The sequence below is a fragment of the Protopterus annectens genome, chromosome 6.part1, assembly GCF_019279795.1.
Source record: "Protopterus annectens isolate FY-2018-M chromosome 6.part1, PAN1.0, whole genome shotgun sequence".
NCBI lineage: Eukaryota > Metazoa > Chordata > Ceratodontiformes > Protopteridae > Protopterus > Protopterus annectens.
Genome location: NC_056738.1, coordinates 170,500,775 through 170,527,198, shown reverse-complemented (window position 1 = coordinate 170,527,198; position 26,424 = coordinate 170,500,775). Strand labels below are relative to the sequence as shown.

At 39.9% G+C, this 26,424-nt stretch overlaps 1 protein-coding gene across 1 annotated transcript in view; it reads left to right on the top strand.

Moving 5' to 3' along the window:
• The window catches only part of GALNT3 (polypeptide N-acetylgalactosaminyltransferase 3), a 514,825-nt gene that overhangs the window by 303,612 nt on the left and 184,789 nt on the right, over positions 1 to 26,424 (top strand). Inside the window, exon 6 of the mRNA XM_044075606.1 lies at positions 15,315 to 15,432. Coding sequence (XP_043931541.1) covers positions 15,315 to 15,432 — 118 coding nt within the window. The remainder of the gene's footprint in view (positions 1 to 15,314; positions 15,433 to 26,424) is intronic.

Sequence of the window (26,424 nt, the reverse complement as noted above, 5' to 3'; positions counted from 1 at the left end):
GTTTTCAAACCGTGACTACCCAGGTGATCTATTGGAAGACCTCATCATAGAAGTCACCACTAAAAGACAGGAGGGCTTCTACAAACCCTTACTTTGTAATACCCCCAGACACTCTGGGGATGAACTTACAACTGAGGACTTGGATTTAACACTACATCCTTCTTCCCCTTGTAGTCTAGAAACAGTCTCTAGTAACAAACAAAACAATTTTTCTTTTAGTTTTATTACAGTGTACAATATGGATTCTAGGATTATTAATTCTATCCTATTCAAAAATTGGTATCTCATTTCTAGTAATAGTGGTTTAGGGGAAAAACTTGGGGACAAACCACTAATAGTTTACAGGAGGGGTAAAAATTTAAAAAAAATTTTTGGAAACTAAAAAACATCTTGACTTCCATTCACGTCAGAAAGGCAGTTTCCCATGTGGTAACTGTAACTTTTGTAAATGCATCAGAACAGGGAACACACAGGTTGTAAATGGCAAAAAGATTATCTGCCATTACAAAGTTAACTGTAACACAAAATCTTTAGTCTACTTAGCACAATGTGTCTGTTGCCCAGCTTACTACATTGGGAAAACTGAGCAAAAATTCAAAGAGAGAATTTACCAGCACACTTACGCCATTAAAAAAGGTAAAGAAGACAACGCGCTCTCCAAACACATTTTACTTAATAAAGACCACAGTTTCCTTTTCTCTGCTATTGACCATGTCCCTCACAATATTAGAGGTGGTCCCGTTTCCATTATTTTGGAAACAAAAGAACTAGAGTGGCAATTAAAACTTGATGCATTCCAACCACCTGGACTAAACGACAATTGTAATATCTCCTGCCTACTAAAACTAAAGAGCTACCTGAGATAACACCACTTTCTGGGTTAGGATTTTCCTAAGACCACACTCATATTCATTTGAGTGTGGTATATATTCTGGGACAGTCACACTTAGTTGTTTCCCCCATGACAATATGGTTTAAGATTCGGTTTTTATTTTTATTTTCATTTTTATTTTTCCTTGTTATATAATCTAGGGAGGATATTCTTGTCCAATTTTCTGGTTTCACATTTGGGGATTCTTTTCCAATTCCCTGTAACTCATGGCCCCGTTTTTTCGGGGCTCATGTTCACCATGGCAGAACACATCTGGTAATCTTGGTCCGGTTAGACTTGGTATGGTCCTACATATCTTGCTGGTTAGCAATAACTCTCAGATTTTGAGGATTCCTCTCTCTGGATTTTCACATTTGTTTTTTGCTTCCTCATAGGTTCGCATAATTTGCGTATTGACTGTTTGGTAAGGGGGGTTTCACTCCGAATCACCTGTTTTAGTCTTGGTACTAACTGTGTACTGTCAGATTATTGTCTGTACGATGCAGTTTTACCTCAGTCCCTGAATCACGGGGTCATGTGGGGCGTCAACGCCCCTGGTTATTTGGTACGAGTTGGTTTAGACAGCCTTCCCTGATGGGGGATCCCCTTCTTAAACCTGGCATGGACTCAAAGGGGTAAGGTTGCTTTAATTATTACGCTTTTAATGCCTCTATAACTTCAAAACACTTGGTTTGTACCCTTAGATACAAGTCTGAATTGCATTGTAAGTGACTTCTTGGCAACATGATAAGTGGATTGTTTGACCCGGTCATTATACTAATGTCCGATGTCTTCGGCATTTACCCTTTCCATATAATTTACAGGATGTCTCTACAACTATTGGTGGACTACCGCTCTCAGTAATGTACCTTGCTGGGTCTCGACAAGTGCGGTGAATTCCCTGATTGTTTTTCGCAGGACTGTTTACTTGCTCTCAGTCTCTGCTCAGATTAAGTTCAGATTTTGACAATGACAGCTTACCTTCACCGTCAATAGTCCTTTTTGTTTATGCCTTGTCTCGACTGTGATTGCTCTCTTTTTATCAGTGAGTTGCATAGGAGTGTTCTTAGAGATTGCATGTCTTATTTTAAATGTTTAAAATATTTTAATATTACAATCTGTCCACGTAGGACATGACCCTTACTTGTTAAATTGGGGTAGATCTAACATACTTAGTAGTCCTTGTCTTTGTCTTGTACAGTATTCACTGAATCCTGACGAGCCGGTTTAGCGGCACCTACACATGTAGGACTTTTGACTTGGTAGTACTAAGTTCAGATCAGATTAATGTTGCTCATGACAACGGCATCACACTTTATGTTTATTTCTATTTAGGGTTTTACGTTGCGTGCATGCTTTGACCGGACAGATTCCGGTGCGTTTTTTAAAAGGTTTTCATTCACTCTAAGTATTTTAAAGAATGATTTCAGGGTCTCAACAAATGAATTAGTCCTAAAACTTTTTGGAAGGACATGTTTTAGACCTAGAAGGAAATATGTGTTTATTTTTACACTGACTGTATCTTTAACAATGTTGCGCTGCCCTTCTGTTTGGCGCGCTTTTATGTTTAAAAAAGAAACTGTCACAGATTTTATCTTGTACTCTGAGGAAGCTACACCAGGGGTTGTAGCGAAAACATTGCTTGTTTTTGTAATAAAAGGTGCGTTAAGACTAAATATCGCTGAGTGGACCTTTGGCTTTCTGATTTCTCTGATACAGTCCGTTTTTTCCTGATTCTTAAGTAGACTATTCTCTATCTGTAAAGCCTAGCACTTGCTCCTAAAGTATTTTTTTACTTTGATATAGCACTTTTATTATACATAGTACCCCACCAGCCTAAAACCCCTTTTTCAATCACCCACATCCCCCGGAGTCTTTTTAAAGTTTTTGTCTATTCCTTCTAGCATGTCGAGGGATCAGTTGCTAGTGTCCTCTCCTGCTCAGCTGGTGAATCTGGGAATATTGAGGCAATGTTACAATTGCCTCATGTACACAGACAACCCTCTCCTTCTCCCACAAAACACAAATACATGCGAGAGATGCAACTATATAGCCAAACTGGAGGCTGAGCTCTCTCAACATAGGACTGGCAAGACCAGACAGGAGGAGAAGGTAACCACACACACCACAAACCCAGTCTCACATAGTACTATCACAACTTCAAATCATACACATAAACACACAAAGACATACTCGGAGGCTCTGATCAAAAATCTACCAAAACAGCAGAGGCCACCAAAGCAGACCCCCAAACAACTGCCACCTCAGGACACAACACATGCAACACATAGACCACATAGTCAGTGTGCCAAACAGTCACAGCCCTTAAGGCCAAACACAATGCCAGACACACTCGTCATTGGTGACTCCATAGTCAGACACACTGACGTCCCGCTCACCAGATTGAGTAAGGAGAAGGTCACAGTAAGCTGCCTGTCGGGCGCTAGAATCCGCCACATAACGCAAGCACTCAGGTCTCTCAACAGCAGGTACAAGTACGACTCAGTCATTGTCCACGCTGGTGTGAACGACCTGAGACATACCTCCTTGGACTACATGAAAAGAGACATAGAGGAGCTCTCTGATTATGTAGCCCAGGCAAGTATGACCCTGACCTTGAGCAGTATCCTACCTTCACCAAGAATGATGCCACAATACAGAGACAAGATGATCAGCTTTAATAATTGGCTTAAACTCTGGTGTCATTCAAAGGGGATTCAATGTCTGTCTGCCTGGGATGACATGCTGGACAAGCCACGCTGCTTCGCAAGGGACGGCTTGCACCTGTCACGCCTGGGCTTCCGGATATTGGCAAAGGCTCTTGCCACCCCCATAGTGCCTTTTTTAGGCAAGGCTCAAATTCTAAACCTACCACCCTAGAACACAAAAAGGAAAAACTAAGGGTAATGCTGCTCAATGCCAGAAGTCTCAACCTCAAGATGCACGCACTCGAGGCCCTTCTCAGTATGGAGAACATCGATGTCTGTGCTGTGACTGAAACCTGGTTCAAGGCTCCTGAGAGCACCCCGGCACTATCAGGTTTTACCTCATATCATGCGTTCCGGCCCCAAAATCCGGACAACACCAAGAAAGGAGGGGGAGTGTCCATATTCATCAAGGACACCCACACCTCAAGGTTGGTGGCAATGCACGATGCATCGGAGACCATCCAGGTGCAATTAACCATAGGCAAGACTGCTCTGCAATTTGTAGCATGTTACAGGCCACCCACTCAAACTCAGGAACCTCACATAGCTTTCCTGAAAACACTGGAGGGGATAAATGTATCTCCAAACACCATCATACTAGGTGACTTCAACTACCCGAATATAGACTGGGATCACTACTCTAGCCCAAAGGTTCCTAGAGTTCATAAACTCAAATGCCATGGAACAACTAGTCACCATCCCCACAAGAGGAGAAAACATACTAGATCTCATCATCACGAACATGGGGGTCACAATGTTCAACACCAGAAGTATACCCCTCACTGGTGAGATCAGATCATAAACTAATCTCACTGGAAGTCCACATCCCGCCCCCACCTGAGATAAAAAAGACCACAGTGAAGAACTTCTCAAAAGCCGACTTCACACTTCTAAAGACTAGTGTGGTCTCTTTTAAGGCCCCCGATCCTGCGGAAACCATTACTCAAGCCACTGAATCACTTACAAATGCCTTCTACCAGCACCTACAGAACTGCATGGATCAGGCAATCCCAGCAAAACAAAGACTCCTTGTACCAAAGGCAAGCGTCCAGTCTGGTGGACCCCAGCCATAAACAAGCTCTACAACAAAAGGAGGAAGCTACTACAAGATAGAGCAAAATCCTTAAAAGGGAAGACACCTTTGATCATTATAAGTAAAAAACTAAGATCTCTCATAAAATCATCCAAGGCAAATTTTGAGAGAAAAGTCGCTAAGGACTCAAAAGAAAATCATAAGGCCTTCTTTAGCTATGTTAGAAACCTGGGAGGAAACTCCCAGATATGCTCAGAATTCGTTCAAAATGATGTAAAAATTACTGAACCTACAGACATTGCCAACATACTGGCTGACAGGTTCAGTGCAAATTCCCCCCCCTCCCCCCCAAAAGGAGAGATAGCTATACCAGAGGATTGTAGCCCCCCAAACATCTCTAACGCTCAGGTGAGAACAGCTCTCTCCAAGGCAAAAAACACAGCATCCATGGGACCAGATGGTGTCCCCGGTTGTGTGCTCCACAAACTCAATGAGGAATTAAACCCGCAGTTAGGGCAGCTGTTTAATCTTAGCCTCACCTCAGGATACATACCCAAGGAGTGGCGTACGGCAACTGTGGTCCCACTTCACAAAGGCGGTGCCTCCACCGACCCTGGAAATTACCGTCCCATCAGCTTGACAAGCCTGATCTGCAAAGCTATGGAGAGGATCATAATGGAACTCATAAATAAAGACATAGGGGACTTGCAGACTTTGGATCCAACCCAGTTTGGCTTTGTCAAAGGCAGATCATGCCTTTTAAACTTGGTTGACTTTTTCGAAACAGTCACCAAGGCCATTGATGAGGGAAAGGCAGTCCACACAGCCTACCTCAACCTGGCAAAGGCTTTCAACACAATACCCCACTCAGGTATCATTGAAAAACTCATCAGCTTAAATGTAAACCCATACGTCACAAGATGGGTTGCAAACTGGCTAAGTGACAGAACCCACAGGGTCAGAGTTGCTGGCGTCATGTCAGACTCAAAGCCTGTCACAAGTGGTGTCCCACAGGGCTCAGTCCTGGGCCCACTCTTGTTCAGCATCTACTTTTCAGAAGTACAAGCAAACACAGGAGGGTTATGGCTGACAAAGTTTGCAGATGACTGCAAACTGGGTGCCATAGTTGAGAACACATCTGACACAGATATCCTTCAGAAGGGTCTTATAGAAATGGATAACTGGTGCCAGAGCCATGGCCTAAAGTTAAACGCCAAAAAATGCATAGTCATTCCCTTCGGGAAAAACAAGGTTACCCCTAGCTATCATATAGGTGGCAATCCACTAAGCACAGAAGAGGTTATCAGGGATCTGGGGACCCAGGTTGACAGTAACCTTTCGTTTGACACTCACGTTGCCAAAGTAGTTAGGAAGACCTTCTACATTGCCCACCTGATCATGAAGGGATTCACATCTAGATCAAGGGAGGTCATCGTCCCCCTGTACTCATCACTCATCAGACCAATGATTGAGTACAATGCCCCATTCGGAATGTATCTGACCCGACACCTGCAGCAACTGGAAAGGCCCCCAAAGTTCCTCACCAAAAGGATAAAGGGTCTCAAAAATATGTCTTATGCTGCCCAACTGAAGGAACTCCAACTCTATTCAGTCGCTTACCGTCTGCTTAGAGGTGACCTGTGCCTGACATACAAGGCCATGTCCAACCCGGAATTGATGAACATGCTTCACCTCAAAAAATCTAGATCCCTCAGAACTACAAGGGCGGGAGACTTAAACCTTGACATGGTTATTAATAGGACGTGCTGGAGGGACAGATTCATCACCTAGAGACTCCCTATGCTGTGGAACAAAATCCCGGTACATGTGAGGCAGAGCACCTCACTGGCTTTGTTCAAGAGAAATCTTGACCAATGGATGGGAGATCACAGATATACCCCAGGGATTACCTCAGTGTCACTGCTTGACAGAGGCACAGCAAAATAATGGGCATAGTATCCTTCAAACTAAAGGGGTGGAGAAAGCCACAAAACTCTGGGCTAGGCTTATAAATGCCCTTGGGCAGATAGCCTAGTATGAACCTATGAACCTATGAACCTATAAGAAGTGTTAACAAACAATGATAACACTATAATGAGGTTAAAGCAAAAATGTATGAGATTTTAGGGATGCTTTATGATAAGCTGGGGAGAGGTCAGTCATAAATTAGGGGACTGACAGCAAGTCAAGGGGTAAACAATCTGTATGAATGGGTCATAGATGAGGAAAAATATGGAAAAATGTTAGAAAGTCAATATGGCTTTCTGTGACCATAAGACTAGATAATGGGCCAATACAGGGGGTGTACAAGAAGTAAAAGGGTATGGGGAAGGCAGAGATGGCATACTGCAGAAGGATAACAACTAATATAAATACAACAAAAGAACATATTAAAAGAGAATCAGTAGTAGGGCTAACCACAAAAAGTGTAGGTGCCAAAAAGAACACGTAAAAAACAAACACCAAATCCACACAGAAGACACCACAGGAGCAATAAATACATTAAAATAAAATGTTGTGTTGTCCATGTCAGTATACTTGGTAAGAAATGCCCTTACATATTCCATACCTACATTGTGGGGAATAGAAGTATACAGAGAAACCACATCTCTGGTAAATATAATGTGCCAGTGGGGATCAAAGCAGTATGTTTCATTGAAACTCCTTATACTATCAAGAAAATCCCAAGAATCTTTTAAAAAAGACTCCATTTTTGGACTAAAGGATTTAACACAACATCCACCATAGGTGATATCCCTTTTGTAATGTTATTTGGAGCCACAGTTATTGGTCTAAATGGCGGATCAGTTAAACTCTTATGACTTTTGGGAATACCATAAAATACCATTCCTGGGATTTTCCACATTACAAAAATTATAAGTTGCTGTATCTAGATCTCTACACATAAAACTGTCATACAAAAAACTATGAGCATATCTAAAACATTTGTTAATATCATTAACTTCAACCCTAGCATAGTAGTAGGGGTAAAAAAGGAGAAACACTGGATTTTAAGTATATTACAGGAAGGAGCAAGGGCGAGACAGACATGGCAGGGCTAAGAAATTAGGATGTAAAGTAAACCATGGACAACTGGGAATTAGCAGCAGTACTGGATGAATGCTTTGGCTTGGCCTTCTAGAATGAGTTGGGAGAGGAGTGCCATGTTGGGTGAGAACTGGGGAAACTAGGGGATCAGTGGCGGGACAACAAGATAGAGAGTAGAGAGGGTGGTACGGGGACTGGCTGTCATAAATGAGAATAAAGCATTAGTACCAGATGGGCTGCCTTCTAGTGTTCTTAAAAATCTGGCCAGTATGCTGACAGAAACCCTGATGGAGTTGGGAGTGTGGCCTAATGGTTAAGGTGTTTGCCTTGCAAACACAAGGTGCAGGGTTTGAGTCTCACAAGGGATAATTGGCTAGGCTTAAAATGGCTTGCAAGGGCAGTTAGCCTAGTACTAATCTATGGAGATCTTCAACAGATTATTGGTCAGTGCTATAGTAACTAAAGGCTTAAGGATGGCAAGAGTAGAACCTTTGTAGTCATGAGGGGGGTACTGGGAAAAATCTGGGGAACTGGAAACATTTTAGAATCTTAAGTGGCAAAGGTAAACATTACGTAGGCTGTTTCTTTAACCCTGTGAGCTGGAAAGAGAAAGGAAGTGATAAAGATGCAGAGAAGAAAGCAATAAGGAAGAAGAAATGGAAGCAAAGGAAGTGACAAAAGTTGAGCCTTTTTTTGAAAATACTATATCTCTGTAGGAGTTACAGACTTTGATCAGCAGATTTTAACTTGGATACAAACACTGCCCAAGTAATTATGAAAAAAATATAGAATCGTTGCTCAGAGTAACACCAGCAGCTAGAACAGAGTAACAAAATTCTATAAAGCTATAGGGTCTATATTATAATCTCGAATGTTTAATGGTTCAAATGCATAACTTTATGCATCAAACCATTAAAAAATCGAAAAACAATAAAAAAAAAAAAAGTAGAAAAAAAAGCTAACGAGTGTAGGCAGGGGAGGCAAGCCCCCCTGTTCCCCCACACCCCCCGCCACTTAAATATACCAACTCCAAGATCGCGCTACAGTGTAGGAAAGGGAAATCTTTCCTTTCCGCACCATACTGCGTTACAGTGGGATGTCGGAGTTGGTATATTTAAGTAGCGGGGATTTGGGGGGCTTAAACCCGTTAAGGTAAGCATTTGACGTTTAAAAATTTTTTTTTTGAAGTTACAGAACTTCGATAATATGGTGTCAACCATATTGTATTCGATGTTCTGTAACTTCTTGATTATAATATAGACCCAGCTGTTGCACCACAGTGAGATATGTTCTGATATGCACATACTATGCTCTGCCTAGTATAACACTGAAATTGCCATTCACCAATATTTCTATTAATAAAGAATTTGATTTGCTTACTGGTTGTGTCAGGTTATCAATACAAAGAGTGGAGCTGCTTTATCACCCAATAATGACACCCAAGTCATTCTCAGGAACTGACGTCTGGAGCAGCTATGATGCAGGTATGCTGTCTTTAAGATGAGTAGTCAGCAGCTAAACAAAATAAGCTAAGTACAGTAGCTTATCTTTGTTTATACAAAATAAGCCAACACTCCAAAACTGCAGAACCCCTGCACCACCTTACTTATGTGTTAACCTTTAACTTACACCAATCACTATCCCTGCCCCTAACCTCAGCCCTGCACATTAAGGTACTAAACACCCTTTCCCTAACAGTAACACACACACACACACACACACACACACACACACACACACACACACACACACACACACACACACACACACACACACACACACACACACAAGCACAAAGCTGATGCTTATGCAAGTTTAAGCATTAGTACTCAGTACTACTTACCTTATGGACAATGTTCAACACTTTGATTATTCCTGCCTTCGACAGTCTGAACATTTGACCAACTTTTACACAACAATAATTTTTTTTGACAATGGGTAAATTAAATCAAATGAATTGTTTCTCTATTTCAATATGTGAAAAATATTTATTTTGTTCAAGTCTGTATAACATTGTAAAATATGTCAAATGTTACCTGTAATTGCCTTTGTGCATCGGTTGAAATTGAGAAGGATCATTGATTAGTCACTCACTCAGTTAATTAATGAAATGAATGAATGAATAAGCAAACAAACAAACATAGGTTCATAGCTTAGTACAAGCAAGCAAACAAACAAACAAATAATTAAATGACTAAATATCATTGTAAGGTATGGTGCTGAACACCTTAGAAGTATTCAGTAGCATTACAGCAGTTGTTTATATCATTAAATCCGCAAGGGACTTTTTGATACAGTGCTCTGACCAGATTTACAACTCTAAGATCACAAAGAGGAAGATAGCTTTATTACAGTTTAGCCTATATGACCCCACCATCCAGCCATCCACAACCCCTTTTTCCAATTTTTGCACATGGGGTCAGGGCGTCACTTCAGCAGTGACAAGTGCCAAGGTTCATACCACCAGGTGCCTACATCATAAAGAAATGCCTTACCTCCACAAGACCATGTGCTAAAGCCAAAATTAACATAGTATTATTATACAGCTTGACATATATAATCATTCAATAAAGTCTCATATGTCTAATGCAAATCTCCAAATGGAATTGTCCAGTGGTTAAAACAAAAATCCGGGCCTGGTCCAAAGGTTTGCATGCCACGGTGCAGAGTGTGCAGAGGAAGTTTTCAGCATGAGTAGCCTCCCAGCACAATTATCAACTAAAGGCTTTCTTCCAAGTGTTTTTTTGGGAATGTCATTTCCTTTATGACCTTTAGCTTTTTATTCAGATACCTTTTTCCCAGAACCAAAAGCTGATGGAAAGGTACCACTTTTTCTTTTATGACACACTGATTTTATAAGGCAAATAATGTATTTGCTTCAGCTGAGAACATTTCCATATGACAATCATTCTGTTTTCTGGATACATGATGGTATGGTTGCTACCATGTTGACTGATGCTTTTCGTCAAACATCCAAAGGTCCATCTTTACCTTAGCAGAGTTGTAGAGACTTCATTATCAACATGAATCAGTCTGCCTTGAGTGTGAACTAGCCCTTGGACCAAACTTCCAGTGGGACATGCTGTTTCTCCTTATGGTTGAGAAATTTAATTAATGGGACAGAAAGCACTTCTATTCATGCTGAATGCTTAGGCATCATTGAGAAGTGTGTTCTTTCAATAATAAACTGGCCAATTCTGAGCTATCCTAGCATTTCTGGTGGTCACTGTCTTACAAAGCTCAGTATATTCTTACATTCACAAGTTTCTGAAAGTTAATCATCTTTAGGGTGTTCTGTCTGATGTTGTTCTCTGGATCATCAAATCTAGCAGATAATGATTCTGTTGCCATAAGAAAGTCACTGCTTTGGTCAGCTTCTGCTAACTTGTCATCCATACCTGTTACACAGATTTCCAAAGCCCTACTCTCTGATATAGTATTGGACATTGTGTCTTTCAGATCTGTGTACTTTTGCTTATAATCTCAGTAATGGCCTCTTTAATATCTAATATAGATTCAGAAAGAGAGCCCACATCAAAGATGATGTGCAAGCATGATATAAATGAATAATTTAGGAATGCCATTTCAGAAATAGCTCACAAACTCGTCACAACTGAATATGGGAATAATCACTGACTGTTTGTCCACATCTATCTGCTGATACAGACAGCATCAATATGCAGGTGTAAACAAAGGGAAAAACAGCAACATACATACAGCAACATACATACAGCATCATACAAGAAATTCTGTCTCTGCATACCAACACTTAATTTTTCCAACCACAAGGCTGCTGCAGGGTGGGGAAAGTGAAATTCCAAACCACAGTAGCTCTGATTACTAATACGATGGTTCTAACATTGAAAATAACACTTTTAGTTGGGCAAATGCCATATAACTGCATGTTAAAGAATTCATTTTTGCCTAATTATTAATTACCCATTACAAGTGCATATGATGAAATTATGATTGTGTAGTCTTTTTAGAATAATGTTGTAAATTTCCATGTCAAAGGCTTTTGCCAGGTCATAAAAATAAACAGTGCACAAACAAGTGATATGGAGCATTGCAATTGTAGCCAGTGTGAAACGATTTAAGTTGACTGACAACTGTATTTACGACTAGAATTTAGGCAGCTGTTAGGGGAAACGCTAATAAGGATGGCCACTGTCCCCTTCACCCTTGTGCCTTCTTTATGTTCTAAATATCCTGTAAAACAGAAGAATTACTTGTTCGTTTCTTAAGAGATTCTTTAAACAAGCTTTGCTTAGGGCTACCATGTTGGGGGTATGATAGCGCAGGACAACATGAAGCTGATGTTTCATTACAGATTTTTCTAGAATTAACACGCACAGTTTTAGTCTTTTTTAACTTGTATGGTAGCAACAGACTCAATAAACAGTTAATTTAATATCAACTATTAATGCAGTTTATGACATTAATGATGTTGGTGATAACTTTGTTGGAAAATGTAGGACTTGAGTCAGGACATATCATTGCTTTGTAGTAGAACTAGGTGGTTATTGACACACCTTGAAAAATAATAATTTATTAGTTTGGTTAGTTGTCTTACATTTTTTTCCTTTTTTTTCTTATTAAGATCTTGATGAGAATGGAAAATTGGATATTTGTGAGTACAGTTATGCATAAGATTATAATACAGAGCACAGGGGCATACGGAACTGATACACTTGCTTCAGCAGCATATAATTAAATATGGTAGAACTGATGCCTGAGTTTCCATTTTACTAAGCTGTTTGTCAGAGGTAGGATGTCTGTCTTATTTTCAGGAACTACCAGCAGAGCAAAATATATTTCAGCCCTCAACGGGACAGCACTAAGATGGAGACATTTCATTTTGTTAATAATAAAAATGATGTAGAATTCCAAGGAAAAACTGATGGGTATTACTGAACCTAGCAAAACTGTAGATCATACGGTATAGATGAATGCTAAGAAGGAGTTTGTATGCCTATATCTGATGATAAAACTAGGGAGATATAAGATAAATTTGGAGGACAGTAGCAGAGATGTAAACAGGCAGGAGAATTTATCATGTAGAGAAGTGTGTGTAGCTAGATTTTTCCAAATGCCTAAAACAGCAGAAATGTCTTTATACTGGCTAAAACATATAAGACATGCCTGTGATGGAACAGTCTTGTAAAGCTCAGTAGGTTAGGCACTTGTTCTTAAGTGAAAGGACTTGTAGTAAATGGTAATTTAGTGAGCTCACATTAAGTATATGGGCAGTACATTGGCATTTTAGTTAGCACTGCTGCTTCACTGCACTTGGCTGTCCAGCCTGCTACTTGACTGGTGTGCCTTCTGTATTAGTCCTCCTTATGTGTGTATGCATGTGTGTGTGTGTGTGTGTGTGTGTGTGTGTGTGTGTGTGTGTGTGTGTGTGTGTGTGTGTCTGTGTGTCTGTGTATAAAATTATTAATTACCCATTACAAGTGCATATATGTAGTGTATGTATTGTATGTGTCTGGTGTGTGTGTGTGTATGTGTATGTATTTATGTGTGTGTGTGTGTGTGTGTGTGTGTGTGTGTGTGTGTGTGTGTGTGTGTGTGTCTGTGTGTCTGTGTGTGTATGTGTGCGTGCATGTACATGTGTGTGCGTGTGTGTGTGTGTGTGTGTGTGTGTGTGTGTGTGTGTGTGTGTGTGTGTGTGTGTATGTATGTATATAATTATTAATTACCCATTGCAAGTGCATATATGTAGTGTATGTATTATGTGTCTGGTGTGTGTGTATGTGTATGTATTTATCTATGTGCATGCATGTGTGTGTGTGTGTGTGTGTGTGTGTGTGTGTGTGTGTGTGTGTGTGTGTGTGTGTGTGTGAGTGTGTGTGTATGCACATGTATTTCTGTGTCCTGTACTCAGTAAGTGCTTGGACAGGCTTAACTCCCTTGTGACTCTATTGAATTAAGAAAGTAATCAGAGAAAGAATGAATGAATGAATGAATGAATGAATGAATGAATGAATGAAAGAAAGCAAACAAGCAGGAAGCAGAGATTCAGTGTACAAAACTGAATTTGGATAGTAAGAATACTCTGTTAATGACCGCTTAAAAGAACGTATGGGATGATTGGTCCTGTAATGGAAAAGGCGTGTCATGAAAATAATAATAACCTTAGCCTAGCATGTTGGAAAGAGGTTAAATAGGAGTATGTAGTGGGAGAAGCTTATAGGAAACAGTAATGTAGTGAGTGCTGAAGTAAGAATGCTGTAGAAATCCTGAATAAATGACTAAGTCATCTTAGGTATGGAGCACTCAAGCAACCACAGTTACTGTCAACTATCTCAAAGAATAAACAGTGTAAGAAATGAATGGGCATGCACATACATTGGTTATGTATTCTTACCTCAACACGTGCATACACGGGGCACATCAATGTATAGTGTAACTTTCTGAATCCACTTTGAGCAAGAAAGTTTGCACTGGATATTTTTCTGAAATGAAAGAAAAAAATAGATTTTCTTCAGCAGGGAGATTGAGAAAAATATTTATCATTATAGGCTTTTGTTTCCTGTGGAAGAAGCTTGTTAAATAAAATCCACCATGAAAATTAAAATTTACAGCTAATATAAACTTGCAGTTGTTTTAAGGAGTAAACATTTTGTAATGTGTTTCAGTCAGCTTATTCAGTATGTCTGTGGCTGATATTGATAGACTCAGTTTAATATTTGCATAGCCTAAAATAATTTTGTGGCAGTTATGTAAGAATAGGTAAGTCAACAATTTTACCATTTCATTATGAGGTGAATATAAGAGAGAATCTCAGAGCATTTCCTTCTTAGAAAGATCATAATTTTATGTCTAAAGTTTCAGGCTTAAGTGCTTTAATATACTAACACTGATAGCAATTACAAATAAATTAATCCTGGGTGCTTGCATAAGATCAGTAAGTTTAGTCTGTGCCACGTTAGTGGTCTTACATCTGTATGGTCAGTTTGTGTCATGTTAGTGGTCTTACATCTGTATGGTCAGTGTGTGCCATGTTAGTGGTCTTACATCTGTATGGGTTATTAATTTATTTTACTTGATCTAAGCTGAGAACAAATCTATATTTTTATATGTTGGATACATGTTGGGAAGTTGACACCCACACAATTAACTCTCAAAACTGATCTCATTTGAGCAAAATTTGAAATTATCAGAAACTATAATATCACTCCCAATCTTTGCATATAGTAGTGATAGCACTTCAATTATCATCTTGTAATTAGTGTGAATAAGTCTGTATAGATAATTTTGGGGGGTTGTTGGGACCTGCTCCCCATATTGAGGTGCAGGTAAGTGCAGCCATTTGTAGAAAATAGTTTTGAAACATTTCATGATGTTTTGGTACTTAAGCATTTTGCTGCATTATTTGTCTCAGAATATGATGTTCCACAATTTCCACATTCAGAACTACAAGGGAAATTATTGATTATACAGGAGCTGACTTCAATACATGGTCCCTATATTAGTCTAACTTGTATGAGAAACGTTTTCTGAGCTATTATTAGTCACTATGTATAATTAAGTTGCAAGATAATATCATTCTCTGACACGAATACAGAAAGCATCTGTAGTGATAACTTTTAAAATTCTCTAATATCGTGTTATGTTATTTCTGTTAATTCAGTAAAATATTTTCTCATAGATCACCTACATTTGCTGGAGGACTCTTTACAATTTCCAGACATTATTTTTACTATATAGGAAGCTACGATGAAGAAATGGAAATCTGGGGAGGAGAAAATGTAGAAATGTCTTTCAGGGTAAGAAAAGAGATACTGAACAAATTATTAATTGTTGCTGACATTTTTGATAAAGGAAAAGAAAAATTAATTGATTTGAAAATATGCTCATTTTTGAATATTTGCCTATTTTATTACTATAATAATCAAATAATGTATTTTTATACTTATTTCTTTATGGCTTGAGAAAATACATATACCTTTACTGTTCTTACTACATTTATTTCATGTCTGATACCTGTGGACAACACCATTCAACAGCACATGGCTCCACAATATGAGAGTGAATGATATTTTTGTGAATTCAGCTCTAGCCTGGGTTAACATAAACGATTTGCAATGGAATTTGAAAGCAGAGTTCTTTTGGCAAACAAACCCTTTCCATACCACAGTGCAGGGGGCTTCATCTACCACACCCCCTTTGGTAATGTAATTGTCTACAATTTTGCTGAACCTTGGGGAAAGGGAAATTTCCCTACAACACCTTTTGTTGAACAAAGTGCCTTTCTGCAGTCAAGCATGTTGACAAAAGTCCTCATGACACATTCCAGTCCTACCAATAGTTCTCACTGACGGATTTCTTACTACATATGGAAGAAAAAATGCAGCTCATAAACAGAGCAAGTCATAAGCGAGATGCCATACATTTAAAAAAATGTCAGTGCCAGGGTATTATCTTGCACTTCTGAGTTCAGTATTAATTTGTAGGCACCAACAATATTCAAATAACCACATAAACACACACAACCTGAAGAGAAAGCAGGTATGTCATTAGTGTAATGGTAGCAACTACCTAAGCAAGGCAGAGTCAAGTGACAGACCACACACAGAGGATTATGGGAATATTAAAGTTACAGCGCACTTTACATTACAGCTATCTGGGGTTCCATATTAGTGTACTTAAGCAGGCAGACTATATACCTGCTGGTTACTGGAACAATAACTGCCAGTAATCAAGGAAACAAAAGTTAGGGCAATGTTAACTTTCTATGACTGTGAGTGTGAGCTTAATTTAAACAGCAACTGTTAAGATTCCCAAGTGAAACTGCCTTCCTGCCTTTACAGTGCACACATATGCAAATTGTTTTAGTTTGATACTTACATACTTCAGATAAAATGTCTGTATGTATAATTAGTATTTTTATCACTTAAAGAGATTTACTTCTTTTTTTTCAAAGAAAGGAGTGGGCACCCTGAGGTCTGGTTCATTTTAGACCCACTCGCCCAAAAACTGTGGAATGCCAAATACCAGGATAATGCATCAGCATAACAGACATATCATATGCAAGAGCTGCACCTGCTTGTGAGGGCCAGGGATGTGGTATTTCCTTGTCTATGAATATGTGGGAAGGAAAGGGAAAGCAAAGGAGAAGAGGAGATATGTGCATGGGATGTTTTAGATGCACAATTCATGACACTGAGGTTAAAGAAAAGGAGAAATTGTGTTTAATATTTTGGCTCTGGTGCTGAGCTGGACTTGTGGCTGGAGATTCCTGATGGTTTGTATGGTGTAAAGATCACCAACTTTAAAAACAAAGAATGACAGGCTGAGGAGTTGGATTAGAAGTGAACAACAATAGTCAAAGGAGACCTTAATCTTTCAGCAGAGAACTGGAGATATGTACTTCTAGGATAAGAAGGGAAGGAGGAAACAGTATATCTTTCAGCAGATACAAAGGGGAATTAAAGGGTGAGGACTTTGGCAAATAAGAATAAAATCCTTGACTTCATACTCACCAGCCTGTGTGCGTATGTGCGTGTGTGTGCGTGTGCTGTGTGTGTGTGTGTGTGTGTGTGTGTGTGTGTGTGTGTGTGTGTGTGTGTGTGTGTGTGTGTGTGTGTGTGCGTACGTGCATGTGCGTGTGTGTGCACATGTGTGTGTGGTGCCTGATGGGTGGTGCAGTAGGAAGAATGGAGTTGAAAGAGCTACTAATCAGCAGTGATCGTATGCACAGTGCTTAGAGCATTGTGTGGTTCATGATCCTGTTGTGAAACCATTGAGAGATGAAGGAAAATAAACAATACAGACTAGCTGTCAGCAGTGTAAAAATGATGCAATAATATTAAAGCTGAAATAAAGAGGAACACTGGCTTCTTTGTTATTAAACAAATGGAGATACTGTATAAACACACGGTGTCTAATTTGCTAAAGATGAACATGAGGGGGCATGAGAAGGTAAAATAAAAATGCAAACAAGAAGATGAGTGGTTAGTAGAAGCAGGTAAAAACAGATTCCTGTAATTGTCTGGGAAAAACTGACTATGTGGATGGCAATAAAAGGCTGGTTATGAATGTCAAGAAAAAGTATCATCTAGCAGGCAAACACAGCCCTTGAGAAAAGGTATTAGCTGGAATATAAAATAAATGTATACTAGGTTCTTCAGGGACACAGATGCATGTAGAAGAATGCAAACAAACTTTGGTTATCTGGAAAGGTGGCGTGAGAAAATATGAAACGGTTAGACCAACCTTCTAGTTAAGACACAGAGTATCCATTTATGCTATCAATGACAAGTTCAAGAATGAGCCCTGGTCACTGAAGGAATGATGGCAACTGTGGCCTCATTGCACAAGTGTGGTATCCTTATACCATACGTAAGGCAGGCTCTTAGCACAGGCAGATGTGCTACTCTCAGTTCTTAACTAAGGAATGTTATAGGTTCAGAGGTTCAGAGGTTCATAGTTATTTACTAGGCTAACAACCATAGGGCCCTTTTAGGTCTAGCCAGGCATCCCAAATCTCTGACAAGTTCTGGTACCCTTGATAAGTGTAAGCAGGGACTTGTGAGGGAAGCATTTACAAGCAGGTGTCTTGGGAGATGAAAAAGTACTTTGGGACACAGTAGTGCTGTTTACGAATGTCACTTATCTGGTAGAGGAGCAAAAGCAAATCTTCACTTGGAAGTGAACATCTAAGTAACTTATGGCGGTGATCAGCCATGGGGTGTACAAATGAGACTTAATAGATGTGATGGATCTGAACTTCAGCTTGACATTTGACATTCTGTCTCTAAGGGCATTATTTGGTAATTAGATCATCTTACTTTAAAGAGCCATCTGCACTGGGTAACAGTAGGGATTTCCTTTTCTGAAAGCCCTCACTCAATAGAAGATCCTTGCATTTTTTAGCTTGCCCATTCTGAGGTGCTTGCGCTGTCAGCCTGTGCACGTGATGACATCAAGCGCTGAAACAGGATAGTTCACTCAGCCTCATGCCTCATGCACTCCAGATCTCGTCTCATGCTTGCAACAGTTGGAATCTCAAGATTAACCTAAACCATGGGAATGTTCTTTTACTTCATGCTGAAGAAACAGAAACCTTCTACATATCTCTGAAATCACCAGATCATGTCAGTACTGCTTTGAAAATGAGCAGAATTTGAAAGAGCATTACAGATATCATTAATTTTATTTGGCTAAATGAGACAGAAGGAGGAATAAGTCTGAAACATAACTCACTGCCTAAATGATGGTAGTATTGAAAGGTAGACAGTACATCGGACTGGCTGGAAGAACCTTTGTGTGATCCTAGATATAAGCCACAGGGAAGATAGAAGGTAAGAGATAAGACCAGGCATAGGCCCAAGCCTCCATGGCTAAATCCGCCATTCAGTGGACCTCCGCCTTCTTTTGAACTCAAGGTGACTTTTAATAAATGAGATATCAATTTCACACTAGTCATTGTCTGAAGTAGTAGTAGTAGGAGGAAGAGAAGGAAGCAGGAGAAAGGTTTCTTAGGTAACACCTTTGGGTTAGAGTCCTAGTGTTCAAGCAGTGCATTCTCCATGCACGTGCAAATGGGAAATCAGCCTGGTAGCATGGAGTAGGTGGTTTAATCCACTGGCAATAGATCTGTAATAGAATGTGAGCTAGAGGCAGCTTCTTCTATCATCAGCCCTTGAACGCAGCTTTACTAGTGAGAATTGAGAGCAGCTGTAACTGTCTTATAACACATGATTGGCTCTTGTTAATCCACAGGTCATTGGCTACAAAAGAGTTTTAATGCTTAGTAGTTTATGACCAAGTAGGAATCAGTGTGCATCACTAATCAGTAATAATCTGATGCTAGCACAGGGCATTTTGCAGGCTGCTTATAAATTGGTGCCCCCCCTCAACATGCATTTCCTCCCACTCTGTGGGTTTGTCACCTAACCACTAGTGTCCTCCTATCAATTGATGTATACTAAGGCATAAAGTGAGGAGAGGATAAACACCACTAAAACTACCTTAAGGATTTGGATTTTGTCACTCTTCCTCTCTGAAAATATATGTGAGGAACATTCAGCGGGGACACATATCCATGCTTCTGAGACAGAAAAAGACAATGATACCTGCACTTTATGTAGCTTCTGAGGCAGAAAACGACAATGATACCTGCACTTTATGTAGCTCTCCCAGATAACTCTTCATTTTGGAATGACTTATAATGATTCATAAAGGACTTCTATCTGTGATAAACCCTAACCTGGGCTGCTACAGTTGGTAGCAGCCTTTTCTGATTCAGAGATATGCTCATGACAGTGATCCTACATGGTCTGTAGAATCAGCACAATGGGCTATCTCCTCAGATGAGCTATTTGTTAATGAGACATGGCGGGGAGCAATCTATGTTAATTAGCCATCTGCTGTTCATGCAGAAATGCCTACAATAAGGCATTTCTGCATCTGAATGAATACATCTGTGAGCTTGGCTGGATGAGTTAATTAATTTGACAAAAGTTTGCATTCACCAATTGCTTTCAATGGGTGAGATTCTATTAAAGTTAAATTCTGGGGAGCAGTGGACAGATAGTGGAGGGGGATTTATATGTGTGTGTGTGTGTGTGTGTGTGTGTGTGTGTGTGTGTGTGTGTGTGTGTGTGTGTGTGTGTGTGTGTGTGTGGCTGCCTGTGTAAGTTTATGCAGAGGGATGAGTGGCCCCAGGTTAGTCTGTGTATGTATGTATGTATGTATGTATGTATGTATGTGTGTGTATGATTCTCTGACTGCCTGGTTGGTCACAGTAGGGAAATCAGTAATGCAAAAGGTTGGGTAGGTGTGTGTGTGTGTGTGTGTGTGTGTGTGTGTGTGTGTGTATGTGTGTGTGTGTGTGTGTGTGTGTGTGTGTGTGTGTGTGTGTGTGTATGTATGGGTGAATGGGTGAATGGCTGAGTGTGTCCATGTGTGTGACCAGGTGGTGGGGGCGATGTGTGTGTGCATGCATATGTGTGTGTGTGTGTGTGTGTGTATGTCTGTTCATATATGTATATGTGCAAGTGCATGTATGCTGTCATACCTCTAAACTGTAGACTAAAGAGCAAATCCTGTAAAATCCTGCAATATTGGGGGGGGCAGGTTCAAGACGCCAGAGAAATTTTAATATTATTATAAATGGGGTTGGGGGTTAGTATAATAGTTAAGGTGTTTACTTCACAAACAATAGAGCCAGGGTTTGATTTTCACCAAAGGGAAATTGGCTAGGCTTAAAATGTACCATAAAGGCAGCTAGCTTAATACCTATGAACCTATAAATTCACTTAAAAAGTCAATAGAAGAATAGTTTTGCAGCATGAAAGACAATATGAAGCAGGAAGGGGGACACTAGACACCATGGGCACACTATAAATTGTACAATAAAGTCACTTAAAATGTTAACAGAGCAGCAGTTTTACTGCATGAAAGACAGGAGTGTGGGTGGGGAACACTAGACACCAGAGTTACTCTATAAATAGAATCCTAAAGTCACTTCAAAAGTTGATAGAGCAACAGGTTTGGCAGTACAATAGACATAAAGTGGGCCCAATAAACACCAGAGATTTGAGTTAATAACAGAGAAGATCCAGGAAAACTCTTGGCAGACAAAACAGCTCATTAACACTGCAGAGCTTTAGTCCTCTGTCTTATCACTAGACATGAGAAACAATCTTTCAAGTTGCTTTAAATCCCTTAAAAAGTAATTGAAGAATAGGAATAAAGGTTCAAACCTTGTGTCCACAGTACACAGAAATAACGTATTAGTAGAGCTTTCATTCACTGCACTGCCATTAGACTCCAGGGGTATTCTTTAAACTTTGAACCCGTTGACATAGAAAGCAGCTCCTTAATGATCCAGCGCTTTAGTCTTCTACAATAATTGAAGAGGGCTTGCATACTAATGCATTTTTTTGAGAAGAAGTATGAAACTCTTATAAGTCTGTGAGTTACAAGGAAGAGAGCAGGGTCAAAGTCAGGGAAAATTGTAAAAGATGGTGGGGTTCATTTGGGGAGAGCCATCACACCTTTTAAATTACTGCACTAAAGACTTCTGCATATAGCCAGGAGGAATGTTATACAACATCAAGGATATTTTTTAAATATTACTCAAGTCACTTAAAAAGTTAATACAGCAAATGGTTTAACACTACAATGTAGTTTCAGGACAGTAAGAAGAATGAAACATAATACAACATGATTCAAAGACATGTCAATTAGCCAGTAATGAGGTCTTTCCTCATTGTACCTAATTTGTTTACGAATCTTATTTGTCAAGACTGAGAAAAGCACCCCTTTTGGCCACAGCTCTTAGCACTTGATTTGGGATTCTTTATGAATCCTGGGGCATTTCCCTTCATCTGCTGTTATCTCATCCCTTCACTGCAGTGCTTGGAAATGACTTCTGCATTAACCTACTCTGAATAAGAAAAATATGCCGTTACAGCATACGTTAACAACTGCATAAAGAGTTTCTAAAAATGAGGCTTGCCATTTACAGAAGAGTTGGCTAATTGTAACATATCCAACATTTTAAAGTATATTAAATGAAGTGGATTTCCAGCTGGTCATTGTTAGTATGCAGTATTTAAATGACAGATAACTGATACTTTTGTTACCCTCAACATTGTCTACTCTGCTGGAATTTCATGGATTTATTTTGTTGCTTATTAAAGGGTGGTGAATATTTCATCCTACAACTATTAGTTCTCATATCTTCTGTGTATCTGTAAAATACACACACACACACACACACACACACACACACACACACACACACACACACACACACACACACACACACACACACACACACACACACACCTATTTACACAAATAAAACAAGATTGCAATTCAATAATAGGTATCTGTATTTGCGTCCCAAAATGCTGCCAATTCTGTATCAGCCAGCACAAACAAAGCAATACAACTAGGATGGCAGTTGTTCTAGTTTTAGGCTCATAGGTAGGTACTAGGCTATCTGCCCAAAGGCATTTATAAACCTAGCTGGAATGTGTTGGATTTTGCCGCCCCCTTAGATTAGTTCCCTGTGTCTCTGTCCAGCAGAGCCATTGAAGTGATCCCTGGAGTAAACTTTCTGTTTCCCATCCACTCGTCAAGGTTTCTCTTGAAGAGGGTTAGCGAGGAGCTCTGCCTAATGTAGATTGGAATCTTGTTCCAGAGCATGGGAAGTCTCTGGGACAGGAATCTATCCCTCCAGCACATCCTATTTATTGTTTTGGTGAGGTTTAGATCCCTGGAGTGTGTGGCTCGAGGGGATATGGTTTCCTTTAGGTGGAGCATGTCCATCAATTCTGGGTTGGACATGGCCTTATATGTCAGGCAGAGATCACCTCTGATGCAACCGAGTACAGCTGGAGTTTCTTCAGTTGAGCTGCATAGGGCATCTGCTTGAGGCCAGTGATCCTCTTGGTGAGGTACTTCTGTGGTCTTTCCAGTTGTTGCAGGTGTCTTGTAAGGTACTTCCCAAATGGGGCATTGTACTCTATGATGGGTCTGATGAGTGATGCGTAGAGGGGCCCAATGACCTCTTTTGATCTGGATGCAAACCCTTTTGTGATTAGGTGGACCACATAGAAGGATTTTCTAACCACTTTGGCAATGTGATTATCAAAGGAGAGGTTAGTATCTATTTGGGTCCCCAGATCCCTTATTACATCTTCCGTATTTAGGGGCTACCACCTATGTGGTAGTTTGTGGGTACTTTGTTTTTTCCAAAGGGGATGACTATGCACTTTTTGGCATTTAGATTGAGACCATGATTTTGACACCAGGTATCTGTCTCAGTGAGACCCTTTTGGAGGATGTCTGTGTCAGCTGGAGAGTCAATTATAGCCCCTAGTTTGCAGTCGTCTGCAAACTTGGTCAGCCATAGTCCTCCTGTGCTTGCCTGTACCTCTGAGAAGTATATGCTGAACAGGAGGTGTCCCAGGACTGAGCCCTGGGGAATGCCACTTGTAACCGGTTTAGAGTCAGACCTAGTTCCTGCAACTCTTACCATGTGGGTTCTGTCCGTGAGCCAGTTGTCAACCCATCTCATGATGTAGGGGTTTATGTTCAGGCTGGTGAGCTTGTCTATAATACCTGAGTGGGGAATGGTGTCGAAGGTCTTTATGAGGTCTAGGTAGGCTGTGTGGACCACCTTTCCCTTGTCTATAGCCTTGGGAACTGTCTCAAAGAAGTCCATCAGGTTTAGGAGACATGATCTGCCCTTAACAAAGCTGAACTGGGTAGGGTCCAGTGTTTGGAGGTTCCCAATGTCTCTGTTAATGAGATCCATGATGATGCGCTCCATAGCTTTGCAGACCAAGCTAGTCAGGCTTATAGGGCAATAGTTCATGGGGTCCGTTGTGGCTCCACCTTTGTGAAGCAGAATAACCATTGCTGTGTGCCACTCTGTGGGCACGTAACCTATGGAGAGGCTGAGTTTAAACAGTGTGTTTAGGTGAGGAGTTAGTTCATCTTTGAGCTCATGTAGGATGCAGCCTGGGACACTGTCCAGTCCCATTGATGCTATGTTTTTGGCTTTGGAGAGGGCTGTTTTAACCTTAGTGTGTGATTTCAGGGGCACTACATTCTTCTGTTATAGTTATGGGCCCTTTTGGGGGTGGGAGGGGGTGAAGTTTGCACTGAACCTGTCTGCTAGGATGTTGGCTATATTGGTTGGTTCAGTATATTTTGTGCCATTCTGCACTAACACCAAGCAGATCTGAGAATTGCTACTTAGATTCTTGACATAGCTAAAGAATGCCTTGTGGTTATCTTTGAAGTCCATGGCAATTTTTCTTTCGAAGCTAGCCTTAGATGATTTTATGAGGGAATGTAGTTTCTTGCTGATACTGATCAGGGATGTCTTCCCTTTTTGGGATTTTACTCTTTTATATACTAGTTTCCTCCTGCTATTGTATAGCTTGTTTATGGCAGTGGTCCACCAGACTGGTTTCCTTTTCTTGGAGGAGTGAGTCTTGGTTTTGTTTGGGATAGCGCAATCCATGCATTCTTGTAGGTGCCCATAGAGTGCATTAGTAAAGGATTTTGCAGCTTGAACAGTGTTATACTTTAGCATTGGGGCTTTGAAAATCCCACCTCAGTCTTAAGTAATGTGAAGTTTGCTTTTGAGAAGTTTTTCATGGTGGTTTCTTTGACTGGGGGTGGTGGTGGAATGTGGATATCCAGAGTGATTAGTTTATGGTCAGATCTAACTTTGAGTATAAGTTTAGTACAGGGACAAACTGCATGAGTAAAAACGTAGTCTATTTAGCTAGGTGTCAAGCCTGTATGTCGTTCTATATAGGGAAGACGAATAGGTCCCTAAGAGAGAGAATTAGGGAACACCTCTATCATATTAGAATAGGAAGTGACAACAATGCCCTAGCTAAACATATTAAGCTCTCAGGTCCTGAACATAGTTTTACATTCTGTGTGATACAAGAGGTTTTTGAGAACATGAGAGGGGGTGATCTAGTGAACTATACCCTAGAGTGTGAGATGAGGTGGATCGTGAGATGTAAAGCTGATCATCCGCCGGGTCTCAATGAGAGGGTTAATTTAAGACCTATCCTTAGGAAGAAGAGATGCTGTAAGCCTAAGCATTGACATATTTTTATTTTATCTTTTTTATTATTTTTACTGCCCTTATCATGCTATTCCATATATTTCATGATACACTACGCAGTTAGTTTTTAACAATTTTTTATGTTCTTGCACAGTGTTATACAATCACACTATAATATGCTATTTTTATAATGTTTATATATATTTTTCACGTTTTATTGTATAGCATACTGTGTAGGCACATATTTATTTATATGCTTTATTTGCACAGTTTGTTTTAACAAGCATTTTAGATGTATCACGTTGATTGAGCTACTTACATGATACTAATGAATTTATTTGTTTAAATATTTTAACCAATGGGCTGTTGTGCATGACTATTTAAGGTTTGAATTGTGATGGAGTAAATTGTACGTCTGATGAAGCCGTAGGGTGAAAGAGCTTACGTTTTCTAATAAACAGCTGTGTTTTATGGACCTTGGTGTCGTGATTTGAAGGAATTCCACTAGGAGTGTATCGTTTCGTTTTATTTGGACATTACAACACTCAGATTGATTTGGTTGAACTGCCATAGGACCCTGCGCATGCTATTGTGTTACATTTAAGAAATGCTTATTTTACTGATATTATGGGCATTTTATCATGGCTATTACTTTATAGCTGTCATTTGTAAGTAGCACATCATTACAGCAACAGTGGAAATGATTAATGATCACTGAGAAAATCATTTGTTTGTTATCATTTAGTGTTTGTGCATACACGGTAGAATTGTAATGATTTAATTGTGAAGTACTGCAGTGGGAAGGATGCTTTGTTGGCTCAGCATACATGAGTCTTTACTTGGAGTTTTCTGAGTGTCACTGATGAATGAAAAATGACAGATTTATGAATATATGACAATGGTAGTCGTGAAGGGAAGGATGACTCTATTAACAAAGCAATTTCTTTACTGATCTGAATGTATTTATACTTTTTCACCTATTAGCTCAACTTTACTTGTCTGGAGTGAGATTTTAAATGTGTACATCATTATGGGGTTCATGTTACCTAACTTTTTTATATGAGGATGGCAGACACACATAGTCAGTGTTGCGCAGTTTGACTGATGATTACATCAAAAGTTTTTTTTTTTGTGTGTATGACTGTGCCCTTTTTTTATGTTTTGCAATGATGCAAAACAAGGGATCAAGGCAGAGAAAAGACAACTT